Source organism: Dama dama, chromosome 27 (genome assembly GCF_033118175.1).
Source record: "Dama dama isolate Ldn47 chromosome 27, ASM3311817v1, whole genome shotgun sequence".
NCBI lineage: Eukaryota > Metazoa > Chordata > Mammalia > Artiodactyla > Cervidae > Dama > Dama dama.
The window spans coordinates 34,045,660-34,061,804 of NC_083707.1; the positions used below are offsets into that span (position 1 = coordinate 34,045,660).

At 43.2% G+C, this 16,145-nt stretch overlaps 1 protein-coding gene and 1 pseudogene across 7 annotated transcripts in view; one reads left to right on the forward strand and one right to left on the reverse strand.

Annotated features, from left to right (window-relative positions):
- Positions 1 to 16,145, forward strand: part of TMEM241 (transmembrane protein 241) — a 114,748-nt gene that overhangs the window by 26,169 nt on the left and 72,434 nt on the right. For all 7 annotated transcript variants that reach the window (XR_009690810.1, XR_009690811.1, XM_061131034.1 and 4 more), the window contains exon 4: positions 3,458 to 3,539. Coding sequence is in view for 5 of the 7 variants with exons in the window: in XM_061131034.1 (XP_060987017.1) it covers positions 3,458 to 3,539 (82 nt within the window). In the remaining 2 variants the exon portion in view is untranslated. The remainder of the gene's footprint in view (positions 1 to 3,457; positions 3,540 to 16,145) is intronic.
- Positions 4,714 to 6,113, reverse strand: LOC133047431 (dynein light chain 1, cytoplasmic-like; annotated as a pseudogene).

A 16,145-nucleotide genomic window follows, 5' to 3' on the forward strand; every position in this document is an offset into this window, starting at 1 on the left:
CAAGCAGATTCCTGTCCACTGTATCACCAGGAAAGTCCAGTATATCATTGTTTAATTTTAAAATTCTTGTAGTATAATGGACGTTGAATAATTTTTCATATGTTTATTGGCCATTTGTATTTCTTGTGTGTATATGGATATGAGAGAGATACAAAACCTATTTTTGTCATTTGACTGTTTTTCTTTTTTCTTTTGGGGAATTGGTTTTTCTGTCATTGATTTATAAACACTCATCCTACATCAAGCATATTAAACTCCAACCACTTTTATGTGTTGCGTATATTTTTCCTGGTTGGTTAATCATCTTGTTAATTCATTTTCTTCATGATATTTTTGGCCATTTTACATAGGCAGATCTCTCAATCTTTCCTAGTGGCACCTGTCCTTGGAGTTATGTATGGAAAACCCAGAAGCAGAACATTTATTGAATATTGTTTTTAACGTGCCATGCACTGCCCCAGATGCTGCTTATTCATTCTCTTAGCTAATCATCTCAGTAGCCTTCTGAACATTATTATCCCTATTTTATAAATGAAAGAAGTGAGCTTTCACTGCAAACTAGCTTTAGAGCTGGGGTAAAAACCAACTAGCTTTAGAGTTGGGATATAGACCTGCTAAGTCGGAAGGTTTGCCTGACCATATTCTTTCTACTACTTACAACCCCCTGCTCTGTATTTGTGCATCCTTCTGCCCCCACCCCAGATGACCTCGATGACCCCTAGATAACCCCTGTCCTGGATGCCCTGACCTAGAAGACAGGGCACAGCCCACCCAGAGATGTGAGTGAAATCTGTCCATCTCTTAGAGCTCTTGGTTAAAGTTAGCTGACTGCTGGAACAGTCCTTGGAAGTGAAGAGAGCTCATCATAATTTCCGAGACTTGGGCAACCATGTGACTGTTATAAGATTATAGTCTCCAGTGCCCAGAACTAGATACGATTTTCATCACTTACTGCTATATCTTCTGAGAAAAGAATCCTCAGTTTTAGCTGAGCTAACTAGGATGTCAAAATTATAGTTTCCTTTCTTCCCGAAGAAAGGATTTTAAAGAACTGCTTTAAGAGATGACAAAAACGCTAAGAAGCACCACCCTCGCAGCTCGTGTCTTCACCTTGTCTCCACACTGCCTGGAAGATCATGGAAAGTTCAGTTGTCCTGAATTTTATCTGCCCTAGTAGCTGTTGAAAGGTCTGACCCCTCCATATTGTGAGACCCCACTCACAGTTGTGAAAACTCTGGAAGCCAGAGATCCAAATTAGAATTCCTGAAGCAGCCTGTGTATATTTTTTTTCTGGTTGAAGTTCTTTCTTTCTTTTTTTTTTTTTTAAAAAGTCTTTATTGAATTTCTTACAATATTGTTTCTGTGGTACATTTTTTGGATTTTTGTCCACAAGGCATGTAGGATCTTAGCTCCCCAACCAAGGGTCTAACTGGCACCCCCTGCATTGGATGGCAAAGTCTTAACCACCTGACCACCAGGGAAGTCCCCTTTCTTTTTTTTTTAATAACAAAAAGAAGCATGTTTTATTGAGAGAAAAAAATTCTACTCTAGTTGTAAGATATGGAGGAAGATTTAGTCAGACCTTATGCCATGCTCCATATTTATAGTACTTACAGAGATAGAATTTTTTTTGGCTTAAAAATAACACAAATTTATTATCTTACACTTCTGGAGTCCAGAAGTCTAAGATGGCTTCACTTGGGATGACAAGTCTTTGGCGGTAAAGACTTTGCTACAATTAAGAGATTTTCCCTCATTTTTTTGTGTTTCAAAACTTTGCAGTACAGCCTTAACTTTTCAGAGGTCCCAGTTGCTTTTCAGAATCTGCTGACGATTTTCATCCAGAAAAAAAAAATGTTTATTTGTACATATCTTCTAATTTTGCCTAAACTTTCTCTTTTTAAAAAAAAATACACATTTTAAAAATGTTGGTGGTATTTTCAAGCTAAACAGTCAATACTGTTTTGTTTTTGTTTATTTGTTTTGCCCACACCGCCCAGCATATAGGATCATAATTCCTCAACCAGGGCTTGAACCCACATACCCTGCACTGGAAGGCAGACTCCCGACTGATGGACCTCCAGGGAAGTCCTTGTTGTGCAGATTTTTAAAATGATAACAGCAGAGAAAATATTTAGCACCGGGCCTGGTTTGTAGGAAAGGCTCAAACAATGTCAGTGGTGATGCTGGTAATATTAACTTTGCTGTGAGCACCTTGGCAGTTGCTATGAGTTTTGGCTGAATGAATGTGTACAGGAGGTAGGGTTTGAAGGCCTTATTTGAGACTAAAAGCATTTCCATGCTGCATTTTCTGGGAGCTTGTGCAAAAAGCAGGTCTGATGATAGATAAAGTCCCTGCTCATGTTAATCCAATTAACAAAGAACATTTCTTGAACAGGCACCATCTGAGGAGAACAGTTCATTGAGTTACTTGGGATTATTATGTTATATCCTGCAGGAATGCTTTCATTAATTCATATTTATTATTAGAGTGACTCTGGGAACTTGCATTAGCCAACTGAATGCATTTGTAACTAATGGGGAAAGCACACATCAGTGATGTGTGCTCTACGTAAAGCCTGGGATTTTGCTTTTCTTGAGGAGAGCAAGACCCTCAGCTGAGTTGGAAAAGCAGTTCTTGGTGTGGCCACAATGTAATTGAAGAAATGTGCCCTTGAGAAGTCCTTAGAAATTTCTTGAACTGGCATCCCAGGTTAGCTGTTGAGGCTTAGCACATGGCCACCCAGCTCAAGTTCAAGCTCTGGTTTCGATTCCATCCTTTTACACTGTGGCTCCTTTCGTGGTTCGATGGAGCTGTTTGGTACCTTGCTAGGCGTGTGCGTGCTTAGTGGCTCAGTCGTGTCTGACACTTGAGACCCCATAGACTGTAGCCTGCCAGGCTTCTCTGTCCATGGGATTTTTCAGCAAGAATACTAGACCGGATTGTCCTTTTCCTCCTCCAGGGGATCTTCCCAACCCAGGGATTGAACCTGCACCTCTTATGTCTCCTGCACTGCAGGCAAATTCTTTACCTGCTGAGCCATTGGGGAAGCCCTTTGCTGGGTAAATAGCTTTTAAAAAAATTTAAAAGGAATTTGGTGTGGCTTCAAAGCATCTGGCTACTTAAATTTCAAAGAATAATGTTCACTGCTCCTTAACAAAAAAAAAATCAGGTCTGTTCTGTCTCCCAATCTGCAGGAAGTCTTTTTCTGTCTCTAGCTCGTCTGTGGCTGATTGTGGGGCCAGTAACACCACATCATTGGCTGAGTGATGGGCTGTAGGCAGAATGTTTTGGTCAGCCTTCATCCCGCTTGATGATACAGACTGTGTCAGGCTTCACCAGTCACCTGGGGATGCTTAGACAACCACGGGTGCTGTATTTGGTGTATAGGAGGGTCATATCTTCCAGGGAGGTCTTTTGGACAGAAATATTATGGCCTCTTTCCCTCTTTTTCAGATCTGATGTTTTGACGTGGCTTCCTGCTTCAGTGCTATTTGTGGGTATCATCTATGCTGGTTCCAGAGCGCTGTCCAGACTGGTAAGTGTGAGAGCCTTTGAGGCAGGACAGTCCTTTTCTTATCTTCCTCTCTGCCTTTTAACTGGTTGCACCTCGGATCAATAGTGGACAGAGCATCAGCTTTAATGATGGTACAGCTAGATTGGAGAACTAGTCTTCGGGCTGAGGCCAATGTGGAGCCTTTTACCCCCTCCTCCTGAATTGAAGGGAACCACGTAACAGGGAAGGGACTTCCCTATAGCTCAGATGGTAAAGAATCTGCCTGCAATGCAGGAGACCTGGGTTCGATCCCTGAATCAGGAAGATCCCTTGGAGAAGGAAATGGCTACCCGCTCCAGTATTCCTGCCTGAGAAATCCCATGGGCAGAGGAGCCTGGTGGGCTATAGTCCATGGGATCGCAAAGAGTCAGACACAACTGAGTGACTAATACACACACGTAACAGGGAAGGACAGACTTGTATTATGAAATAGAGAGACACAGGTGGAGACTCAGAAAGACAGAGTAGGGATATTTGTGGAGCCTGCTCTGTGTGAATGCAGCCTGTCCTTGGGAGCAGGGAGGGCAGGCTCAGTCTGCTCCTTACTTCCGGGGACCGTGACCCCACCCATCAGTAACGCCTCCTGAGAGCGCTGGGCTTACTTGTGGGTGCACATGCCTGGCCTGAAATTGATGCCCATGACACGTGCACCCTAGTGAAACAAGTGTTCATTCTGTCCTCCCACCCAGCCCCCAGAATTGAGCTCCTCAAAGGAGGCTACTGTGAGGAACAGATTCCTTCCAGTTACATTATATAGTATGTGGAACTCCAGAAATTTATTTTGCCACCAAAAGAGAGCCCTCAAATATCACTATTGACCAGAGTCAGAATGTGGCTTAAAAATCAGGAACGGTGTTAAGACCTCTTCCCCTTTAAAATCCCCTAATTACTGCTTTTATCTATCAGAAAATGATTGTATTCTGATGTTGGAAAAATGCAAACTTTTAACACAATTTAGTTTTCTGTTTTAAATGCGTACTTCTCCAACTGATTTATTTCGATAGAGGAATAGATTTTGAGGAGAAAAAACATGGGGCAGAGAGGTATGGAATAGAAAATAAGTACAGATGTAAGCTATTTTGCTAGTTGCAGTATAACCACAACAAACTAGTACAGAGAATGTTCTGGGCAAAACAACACAATAAAGGTTCAGAGATCAAGGTGTTCCCTTAAGCAAGACTGAAGATTTCAGTCTCTGGTATTTGGAATTTAGGCTGCAGTCCTTGTTTTTGGATGGATCACTTGGTATGTGGCCCAGTCCATGCTTTAAACCAGATTTGAACCAGAAAATGGCCCCTTGGCCCAGGTAGAAGTCGATGAAGTGTTTGGTTTCATGTGTCACATAACCGGCAAAGTTCCTCCCCATGATGCTCTGCCGGGTGGGGTGTACTTCTTGTCAGACACCTTCTTGATGTGGGCAGCAATGTCCTTCTCTGATTATATGTCTCCAATGCCTGAGTAGCACACTCCACCAAGTCCTGTTGCATCTCCTCTGGCATATCAGCATTTAAAAAATTATTATTTTTAAAAAATATTTATTTATTTGGCTGTTCAGGGTCTTAGTTTCAGCATGTGGGATCTTTAGTTGCGTTATTCAAACTCTTAGGGCTTCCCTGGTGGTTCATTCAGTAAAGAATCTGCCTGCAATGCAGGAGACTCGAGTTCAGTCCCTGGGTCAGGAAGATCCCCTGGAGAAGAAAATGGCAACCCACTCCAGTATTCTTGCCTGGAGAATCCCATGAACAGAGCCTGTTGGGCTACACCCCATGGGGTTGCAAGAGCCAGACACCACTTAGCAACTAAATCACCATCATGTGAACTCTTAGGTTTGGCATGTGCAATCTAGCTCCCTGATCCCGGGCCCCCTGCATTGGGAATGTGGAGTCTTAGCCACTGGACCACCAGGGAAGTCCGCATATTGGCATTTTTGATCATGGCCTTTTGGTCACACGTGGTTACCAAGGAGAGGTGTGTGTGCTTAGTCGCTCAGTTGTGTCCAACTCTTCAACCCTATGGACTGTAGCCCACAAGGCTCCTCTGTCCATGGGGATTCTCCAGGCAAGAATACTGGAGTAGGTTGCTATGCCCTCCTCCAAGGGATCTTCCCAACCCAGGGATCAAACCTTGGGCTTCCCTCGTGGTTCAGCTGGTAAAGAATCTGTCTGCAATGCAGGAGACCTGGGTTTGATCCCTGGGTTGGGAAGATCCCCTGGAGAAGGGAACAGCTACCTACTCCAGAATTCTGGCCTGGAGAATTCCATGGACTGTATAGTCCATGGAGTCGCAAAGAGTTGGATATGACTAAGCGACTTTCACTTTCTTTACCATCTAAACCACCAGCTACTAGGGAAGCCCAAGAATACTGGAGTGGGTAGCCTATCCTGTCTCCAGGGCATCTTCCCAACTCAGGAATTGAACCAGAATCTCCTGCATTGCAGGCAGATTCTTTACCAGCTAAGCTACCAGGGAAGCCTGCCAAGGATCAGAGGGTTGGCCAACTGCGATGGTCTCCTGGGGGAGAGGCTGAAGAGGTTCAGACTTGTTGGGAGCGGTCATCGCTACCTAAGCCATGATGCTTCTCCAAATAATTTAGTTTTTTTTTTTTTTGGCCATGATGCATGGCATGTGGGATCTTAGTCCTCCTCCAGGAGTTGAATCTGCACCCCCCTGTATTGGAAGCATGGAGTCTTAACCACTAGACTGCCAGGGAAGTTCCAAAACAATATTGTTTTTTAACATAAAGTTTATTGTGTGCTGGCTCCTTAGAAGTCAGATATGAAAACGTGTTATGGTAGCTGTTCTCAAAAACAAACAAAATCTGCCTCTCTGGATAATGATAGCGTTGTTAAGGACAACTCCGAGGTTGCAAAATAGCGGTTGAGAATTAGTACTGGTAATTTCTAAATGAAATCATCATTTTTCTTTCGTGATTCATAAGCTTGAGTAAGTGGGATGTTGTGTGTGATGGGGGAGAGAACAGCCTGACTGACCTAAGAGGTGAGCCGCCACACCGCGTTGGTGGGTACTGATCCTGGAATAGGGGCCAGGCTGGCTCACCACTGCCCATCTTGATGCGGTCGGGCTCCTTGGGTCTGCGGCCTCACTTTATGCCCTCTGGCCTGTAGGGGGAGCTGCTTCTCCAACCATAGAGTATAGGATTTGTTTGGGGGAAAAAAAAATCTATAGTTGTACAAAAGCTTGTAAAATTTTTTGTATGCTCTGGATAGTTATGGATCCCACAATTTTTTAGTTTGAATAAGCAAGGTGTCATGTTAAAAATGATGATGATTTTTTGCTTGTATGGTGCTTTTTCATATGTTTCTGGAGTGATTTCCTTTGTATCTCTCAGTGGGGTTCTTCCAGTCACCTGACAGAGGAAGGAACTTAGGTGTGGCAAGTTACCAAGACTTTCTGCACCTAATGGAAAGCTCTTCTGACTCCCCACCTTTCACCTTTTCTGATTTGTCTTTTTAGGGTCAGTGTATGTGGATTTTCAAATGAGCCCTGGGTGTAATAGTCTTGCATAGACTTGAGACTCTTAGGTTGCAAGTGCTAGAAAGCTCACCAACTGGTCTGAGCAAAGGGGAAATCTCCTGGTTTACATTAATGAAAAGTCATCCGTTAGAAACTGCTTTAGGCATGGCTTGATTGAGAGATTTGAACTGTGGTGTTGGAGAAGACTCTTGAGAGTCTCTTGGACTGGGAGGAGATCCAACCAGTCTATCCTAAAGGAGATCAGTCCTGGGTGTTCACTGGAAGGACTGATGTTGAAGCTGAAACTCCAATACTTTGGCCACCTCATGCGAAGAACTGACTCATTGGAAAAGACCCTGATGCTGGGAAAGATGGAGGGCAGGAGGAGAAGAGGACGACAGAGGATGAGATGGTTGGATGGCATCACCGACTCAATGGACATGGGTTTGGGTGGACTCTGGGAGTTGGTGATGGACAGGGAGGCCTGGTGTGCTGCGGTTCATGAGGTCGCAAAGAGTCAGACACGACTGAGCGACTGAACTGAACTGTTAGAGAGATTCCAGAGACCTACTCAGAATCCAGATGCTATCTGTCTGTCAGTTCTGCTCTGTCTTTGCTTCATCTCACAGTTCAGCTTTCCCCTCATGAGTCTTGTTGATTCCAGGCTCACATCCTCACAACTTCAAGTCTAATGGAAAAAGACTGTCTTCTTTGCAGCTTCTGCATAATTTCCAGGTTTCACTCTGATTGCATCAGTTAGGGCCACTGCCCATCCCAGGTCTAAAAACTAAAAACTAACCAGGATGGAGTTATGCTGATTGGCCGGCCCTGGATCATGTCCTCCCTGAACCATTCACCGTGACTGGAAAGACCGAGAACACTATTTGGCCAGCCCTGGTCACACAGGATCCCCACCCACACCCATAGACTGATAAAGAAGGAGGCACATCCTCGATATTGGGGTGTTTCATCAAAGAAAGGGATCAGGAGATGAGGTAGCCAATAAACCCTCAAAAGTCCATTGTAAATGTCAGTCCTGTATGTCTCAGGCACGTGGAGAGCTCTCTAACCTGGAGCAGTGCCTCTTCAAGTGTAGTCCACAGGTGGTGACAGCCTATGAGCTCTTGTTCAGTTCAGTTCAGTTGCTCAGTTGTGTCCAACTCTTTGCGACCCTATGCACTGCAACACACCAGGCCTCCCTGTCCATCACCACCTTCCAGAGTCTACCCAAACCCATGTCCATTGAGTCAGTGATGCCATCCAACCATCTCATCCTCTGTCTTCCCCTTCTCCTCCTGCCTTCAATCTTTCCCAGCATCAGAGTCTTTTCCAATGAGTCAGTTCTTCACATCAGGTGGCCAAAGTATTGGAGTTTCAGCTTCAACGTCAGTCCTTCCAGTGAACACTCAGGATTGATCTCCTTTAGGATGGACTGGTTGGATCTCCTTGCAGTCCAAGGGACTCTCAAGAATCTTCTCCAACACCACAGTTCAAAAGCATCAATTCTTCCGTGCTCAGCTTTCTTCACAGTCCAACTCTCACATCCATACATGACTACTGGAAAAACCGTAGCCTTGACTAGATGGACCTTTGTTGGCAAAGTAATGTCTCTGCTTTTTAGTATGCTGTCTAGGTTGGTCATAACTTTTCTTCCAAGGAGTAAGCATCTTTTAATTTCATGGCTGCAGTCACCATCTGCAGTGATTTTGGAGCCCCCCAAAAATAAAGTCTGCCACTGTTTCCACTGTTTCCACATCTATTTGCCATGAAGTGATGGGACTGGATGCCATGATCTTAGTTTTCTAAATGCTGATCTTTAAGTCAACTTTTTCACTCTCCTCTTTCACTTTCATCAAGAGCTCTTGTTACCTGGCCCTAAGCAGACTGTGCCAGAGTGAACATCAAGCTTGGCACTAAACACATTGTTTAGTTGAGCTGGCTTTTTTTTTTTTCACAGCCATACTTTTTGAAGAAGGAAGCAGTGCACCGACTTAACATTCTGTGTGTGAGCTCCTTATTGTCTTTTTTTAAAAAAATTTAATTTATTTATTTGGCTGCTCTGGGTCTTAGTTTGAAAGTGAGAGATCTTAGATCTTAATTGCAGCATGCTGGATCTAGTTCCCTGATCTGGGCCCCCTGCATTGGGAGAGTGGAGTCTTTAGTCACTGGACCACCAGGGAAGTCCCTGGAGCTCCTTTTCTTCTGAGGGGACTGCAATTTTAATGGCCCTGACCTAGAACACAGATTTTTTTCATGGGCAGAAAGAAGTTGCTGCATTTCAAACACCAAGCAAAGCGAAACAACCCCAAACCAAATACACCTGGCTAGAGGAGGAGGAAGACAGAAAGGAGACACTTATTTTTTTCTTTTTCAGTGAAATAACTCAACCCAGCATCTTTTCTTTGTTTTCTGAGTTTTTTTGTTTTTACATAGTTGCTTAAAAATCTACAACAGAGTGGATGAAACATGAGGTACTTGTACAGCTTGTGTTAGATGGAAAACAGGCATCAACATGCTGGGCCAAGCTGTCAGTTTCATGGATCCACGAGGAACTGGGGGAGAAAGCACTCAGTTAAAATCCGTGGGTGTGTTGTTATGCAAAACACTTACGGAGTTGCTTTGCTCCATAAAGGCCTCCTTTATCCAACAAGACTTTGAAGCCGTTCTTCTGATGTGTACCTCCTGAGAGGAAGCTGACTTAACTCTGCAAAGGCAAAGTGGGGACATTCTTTATTGATTTTTCCACCTTAAACTCACAACCAAATGATAAAATTAAGGCAAGATTATTTTGGGGGCTCTCTATTCAGCAAATATTTTATTGGGGAGTCTACTACTGGGGGCTTAACAAGGAATAAGACCCAATCAAAAAGTGGGCCAAAGAACTAAACAGACATTTCTCCAAAGAAGACATACAGATGGCTAGCAAACACATGAAAAGATGCTCAACATCACTCATTATCAGAGAAATGCAAATCAAAACCACAGTGAGGTACCACTTCATGCCAGTCAGAATGGCTGCTATCCAAAAGTCTACAAGCAATAAATGCTGGAGAGGGTGTGGAGAAAAGGGAACCCTCTTACACTGTTGGTGGGAATGCAAACTAGTGCAGCCGCTATGGAGAACAGTGTGGAGATTCCTTAAAAAACTGGAAATAGAACTGCCATATGACCCAGCAATCCCACTTCTGGGCATACACACTGAGGAAACCAGAATTGAAAGAGACACATGTACCCCAGTGTTCATCGCAGCACTGTTTATAATAGCCAGGACATGGAAGCAACCTAGATGTCCATCAGCAGGTGAATGGATAAGAAAGCTGTGGTACATATACACCATGGAATATTACTCAGCCATTAAAAAGAATGCATTTGAATCAGTTCTAATGAGATGGATGAAACTGGAGCCCATTATACAGAGTGAAGTAAGCCAGAAAGAAAAACACCAATACAGTATACTAACGCATATATATGGAATTTAGAAAGGTAGTAATGATAACCCTGTGTGCGAGACAGCAGAAGAGACACAGATGTATTGAACAGTCTTTTGGACTCTGTGGGAGAGGGCGAGGGTGGGATGATATGGGAGAATGGCATTGAAACATGTAAATTATCATATGTGAAACGAATTGCCAGTCCAGGTTCAATGCATGAGACAGGGTGCTCGGGGCTGGTGCACTGGGATGAACCAGAGGGATGGGATGGGGAGGGAGTTGGGAGGGGGAACACATGTACACCCATGGAGGATTCAAGTCAATGTATGGCAAAACCAATACAATATTATAAAGTAAAATAAATAAACAAATAATAAACAAATAAAATCTTAAAATGGAAAAAATAAAAGAAATCTAGGTCAAGGGATATAGAAGAAGGCCACAGAGACTCTTAGTACATAGAAATTTATGCTATAGCATCTTATGAAACAAATATAATTGGGCGTTGGTTTCAGCTCTTTATCTTTTTGCAGTGAAGTAAAGAAGTTACAAGACTCTGCATGCTTGTAAGATAAATGCAAGCTTTTGCTGGAGAAATGCAGTGTCCTTCTTTGCTCTCAATTCCTTCTGTATGCTCTGTGCTCAGTCGTGTCCAGCTCTTTGCGACCCAGTGGACTGTATAACCCACCAGGCTCCTCTGTCCCTGGCATTTCCCAGGCAAGAATGCTGAAGTGGCTTGCCATTTCCTCCCCAGGGACTCTTCCCAACTCAGGGATCAAACCCGCATCTCCTGTGTCTCCTGCATCATAGGCAGATTCTTTACCCATTGGACTCTCAGTTACTTAGTCCTCATTATGGGTAGGATTGGCTACATAGGGTCTTTGGTCTCATTCTTATAACAAACCCAATGGTAACCTAGTTTCTGGGATTCCTAGTCAGTTTGGTAGCATGATGACAGCATGGTTCAGTAGGAACAGTTCTCTGGGGTTAAAACTGCTGCTCTCCAATTATCTGACTCCTTTCCTTTAGGAACATTTATTTCTGCAGGCATGATTTTGATAAAAAAAAACTAGGCAAACAAATGTTCAAAGGTATATTCTTTGGCAAGAACCTGGCAATGAATTATTCTATAATATATTGTAGATTGAAGTCACACACATCCAAATTGAAGGTAGGATTGATGTTCTACAAAACTAAGAAGCCAACCCACAGCTTGACTAAGCGAGCCGTCCACACTCCTGCAGAGGGACCCGAGGCCGTGCCTGTGGACAGAGCCAAAGCTTTCCATAGAGAACTGTTTTAAGTCAGTCCCAACACCTGAACAAACAACAATCGAGGCTTGAAAATTCCACGCTGGGAAGCATGGGAATAATGAGAAATTTGAAGTAAAAGTTACTGATTTCTTTTTACAGCCAGAGAAAAATTTCCAACGGTGTATGGACAAAATGTTGAATTTTAAGTGAATGGACTCCAAGAATAAATTAGTTGCAAATTATGCCCCTGAGTCATGAAATGAATTGGACTGCAGTGTAGTTGAACTTGGTCAATTATGTTTTATGTCAAAAATGATGATTTGGGTTTCATGGTAGTTGATCTTGGGCCATTTTTCCTAATGAAAGATGGTGGGACCTTTTGTTATTGAGGCCGTTCCTAGCGCCTTGACAGTGTGGAAGAACAGACTTGATTTTCTGTTCTCTTTAGCAGCAAGCTAGTGTCTAGGTTGTCTAAAAGTGGTTTCAGATTATTAAGAGGCAGGTTTAAAAAGAGAATCAAGGTATATCCCTCCCTTTTCTCATCTGTATAATTGGGATGTTATTAGTGTTTCTCTCAAAGGGTTATTATGATGATTCAACATGTAGAAGCAGTTAGGATGGAGTCTGGCACATAGGAAGCATTCAGGGTATCTCTATTGTTACTATTGTTATTATAATTTCTCAGAACTTTTTTTTTTTTTGGCTATACCATGTATCTTGTGGGACCTTAATTCCCCAACCAGGAATCAAACCCATGCCCCCTGCAGTGGAAGCGAGGAGTCTTAATCCCTAGACAGCCAGGGAAGTCCTCATTTCTCACAACTTTTGTCTGATTTCACAAAAGTAGGTCTACTGAACTTCAGTCTGTAAAGGGCAGGTTTTCTGAAATAATTGGTTACTGGTGTCTCTTGAACTAATCGCATAGTTCAGATTAAGGCTTGGTACACAGAGGTGGAGGCCAAGGGAAAGTCAGTAATTATAAGTTGCAGATTGCCTTAGTATTGTTCTTGATAGATCTCTTTGGAGGCCTATAAAAGTCAATGGTAGAGTTACTGTTTCTAAAGTCTGCTAGCTCCTTAGTCAAGAAAAATGGCTTGAGAAATTCAGATTAGACCATTTTAAAGTAGAAATGGATGATGTCCCTTTAAACATGGAGTTTACGCTAAGGTCATCCGTCTTGGATCACACCAGTTTTATCACTGGAGGACGAAGACTGGCAGATTTTGGAACAATACACAGTTGTGATGGACTTTGAACAATACACAGTTGTGATGGACTTTGTACAGGTGTGGATCCAGGAAGCTTCCACTGGGAGCTTGCCATAACCTGGATCCTATAACTTCGAGGATGGGGCTTCCCTGGTGGCTCAGTAGTGAAGAACCCGCCTGCCAATGTAGGAGACATAGATTCTCTCCCTGGGTTGGGAAGATCCCCTGGAGAAGGAAATGACCACTCACTCCAATATTCTTGCCCAGGAAATCCCATGGACAGAGGAGCCTGGTGGGCTACAGTCCATGGTATCACGGAAGAGTCAGACGTGACTTAGCGACTAAACAACAACAAACATCAGGTCTGGGAGTGTGGGCTTTGCTGTTACTCGGTTGGAATCCTGGAGTCCCACCTTGAACCAGCTGTGAGCTCACCAACAAGCTGCCCCATCACCCTGAGCTTCAGTTTCCTTGTCCGTAAATCAGGGTAACAGCATCTGTGGATACAGTTGTTGAGGGATGATTTAAATAAGAGAATGCAATTAAAATAATTAGCACTGTGCTGGACACATTGTTGGTACCTATTATTAGTGAACTTTAAGGTCAGTTCTATATGTACAGATAGATCCTTTTACAGAATCTGCTCAGATTCTGCTAGGGCGATGGAGGAACCTATTGACGGTTTATAAAATTGAGAAAATAAAACCTCTTTGAGGTCAAGAGTTAGAGTCTAGTGAAAGTGAAAGTCGCTCAGTCGTGTCCGACTCTTTGAGTCAATCCTAAATCTCATCTCCTTTCTGGTTTTATAGTCAAGGAGGCAAAAACATGTAAAATCAGATCTTCTTGTTGTGTGCTCAGTCGCTCAGTCTTGTCTAACTCTTTGTGACCCCATGGACTGTAGCCTGCCAGGCTCCTCTGTCCATGGGATTTCCCAGGCAAGAATACTGGAGTGGGATCCAGTTTGTTTTTCCAGGGGATCTTCCTGACCCAGGGATCAGGTCTTAATTTTAAATAAATATGATCTAGGTGGGCCTTTTATTTTCACTGTCATGTACTGCAGGGTTAACCTAAAGATTTTCTGTTCTGTCTTCTTAGACTCAGACCTGGAAGGCCAGGGCCCAAGTTTTCCCAACATGAACCTAATGGATGAGGCCAGTTAAAAAAATCTCCAGTAATCTTAAAATACATAAAACATAATAGAAAACATAAAAGCTTAAGAGGAATAAAAAGAGGCACAAAAGATGAAAAACATAGGAAATAATTATGATTTTAAAGGGAAAAAAAGAGTTGAGTTGAACTTTCAATGAAAAAGAGTAGAAAACATTAAAAAAAAAAGGAAGAAAAATGTAAGGTAAGAGCTCAGAATGAAATGAAACAGTGTGAGTTAGAACAAAATACTAAAATAGGGCAGAGCTATAAAATTATAAAAGTCTTAATGATAAGGTAAAAATATATCCGCCCCAAAGATAAAGAATAAATCCACCTGGAAGTGATAGGGCAGTAGCATATGCTTAAAGACCCACTTAAGGGTCCTCGAAGCGGGAACAATTTCTCAGCTCAGATGAGAAATTTTATTTTCACTGTCATGTACCACAGGATTAACCTATAGATTTTCTGTTCTGTCTTCTTAGGTGTCCTCGATCGACACCACTGAGTGGAGGCTTGGTACCCGTTAACATTGACAGCCTTCATGCAGGGCTCCTGCATGGTTTCCACCCTTCCTCCCAATAGCTTCAGGTTGTAGGTATTGTTATCCTCATACTACAGAGGAGCAAACTGTTTGGATGAGCACCCTGCTCCATGAGCAGATGGTGGAGCTGGAGCCTGAAACCCAGGCTGATGCCAAAACCCATGCCCATTCTTGATTTTCTTCTGCTTTCCAGGAAACATCACCAGTGGCAACAACAAAGATAATAGCAAATATCCCTTCCCCTTCAATCCCTCCCTGGGCCTTGTCAAGATCATCTGTCAAATTAGGAAAGACTGCTGTTCTTAGCAAACAGCCCGGCAATCGTCAGTGTGCAGTGGGTACTCTGTGTATCTTGATAGCCCACTGCTTGTTGTCCAGTCTTTAAGTTGTGTCCAACTCTTTGCAACCCCATGGACTGCAGCATGCCAGTTTCCCCTATCCTTCACCATCTCCCAGAGTTTGCTCAAGTTCACATCTGTTGAGTCAGTGAGGCTATCTAACCATCTCATCCTCTGTTGCCCCTTTCTCCTTTTGCCTTCAATCTTTCCCATCATCAGGGTCTTTTCCAATGAGTCGGCTCTTCACATCAGGTGGCCAAAGTGTTGGAGCTTCAGCTTCAGCATTGGTCCTTCCAATGAATATTTAGGACTGATTGCCTTTAGGATCAACTGGTTTGATCTCCTTGCTGTCCAAGAGACTCTCAAGAGTCTCCTCCAGCACCACAATTTGAAAGCATCAGTTCTTTGGTGCTCAGCCTTCTTTATGGTCCAACTCTCACATCCATACATGACTACTGGAAAAACCCTAGCTTTGACTATATGGAACTCTGTCGGTAAAGTGATATCTCTGCTTTTTAATATGCAACCTAGGTTTGTCCCACTGGAGTGTAACATTTTAAAAATATTTTCTCCTTCTCCCCCTTTTTTGGGGGTTACAGTGTTGATCCCAGTTATTCCACCATTGACTTTAGTCTCCTAAATGTTTCCCTCCTGTGTCCACTTTTCTTCATCTCCACAGCCACTACCAGGTTCAGGCCGCCGTCTGGGGATTCCTTCTGTTAGTTTCCTGTAGCTACTGTGACAAATTACTACATCCCTGGGTGACTTAAAACAACAGAAACTTATTCTCTCCCAGTTCTGGAGGCCAGGGTTCTGAAACGGCTGTGCTCTCTCCAGAGGCTCTTGGGGAGAATCCGGGCCTCGCCTCTTCCAATTTCTGGGGGCTGCTGACATGCCTTGGCTTGTGGCTGCATCCCTCTGTCTCTGCCTCTGGGGTCACATTGCCTATTCTCTATGTGTGTCACATCTCTGCTTCTCTCTTAGGAGGATACATGTATTTGCATTTGGGACCCACCTAGATCATCCAGGGTATTCGCTCCATTTCCAGATTCTCGATTTAATTATATTGGCAAAGGCCCTTATTTACTGTATGAGGTGACTTTAACAAATCCGAGGGATTAGGACTTGGGCATAGTTTTTATTTTTAATACTTATTTTCATGACTTTATATGTATTTGTGTGTATTTATATGTA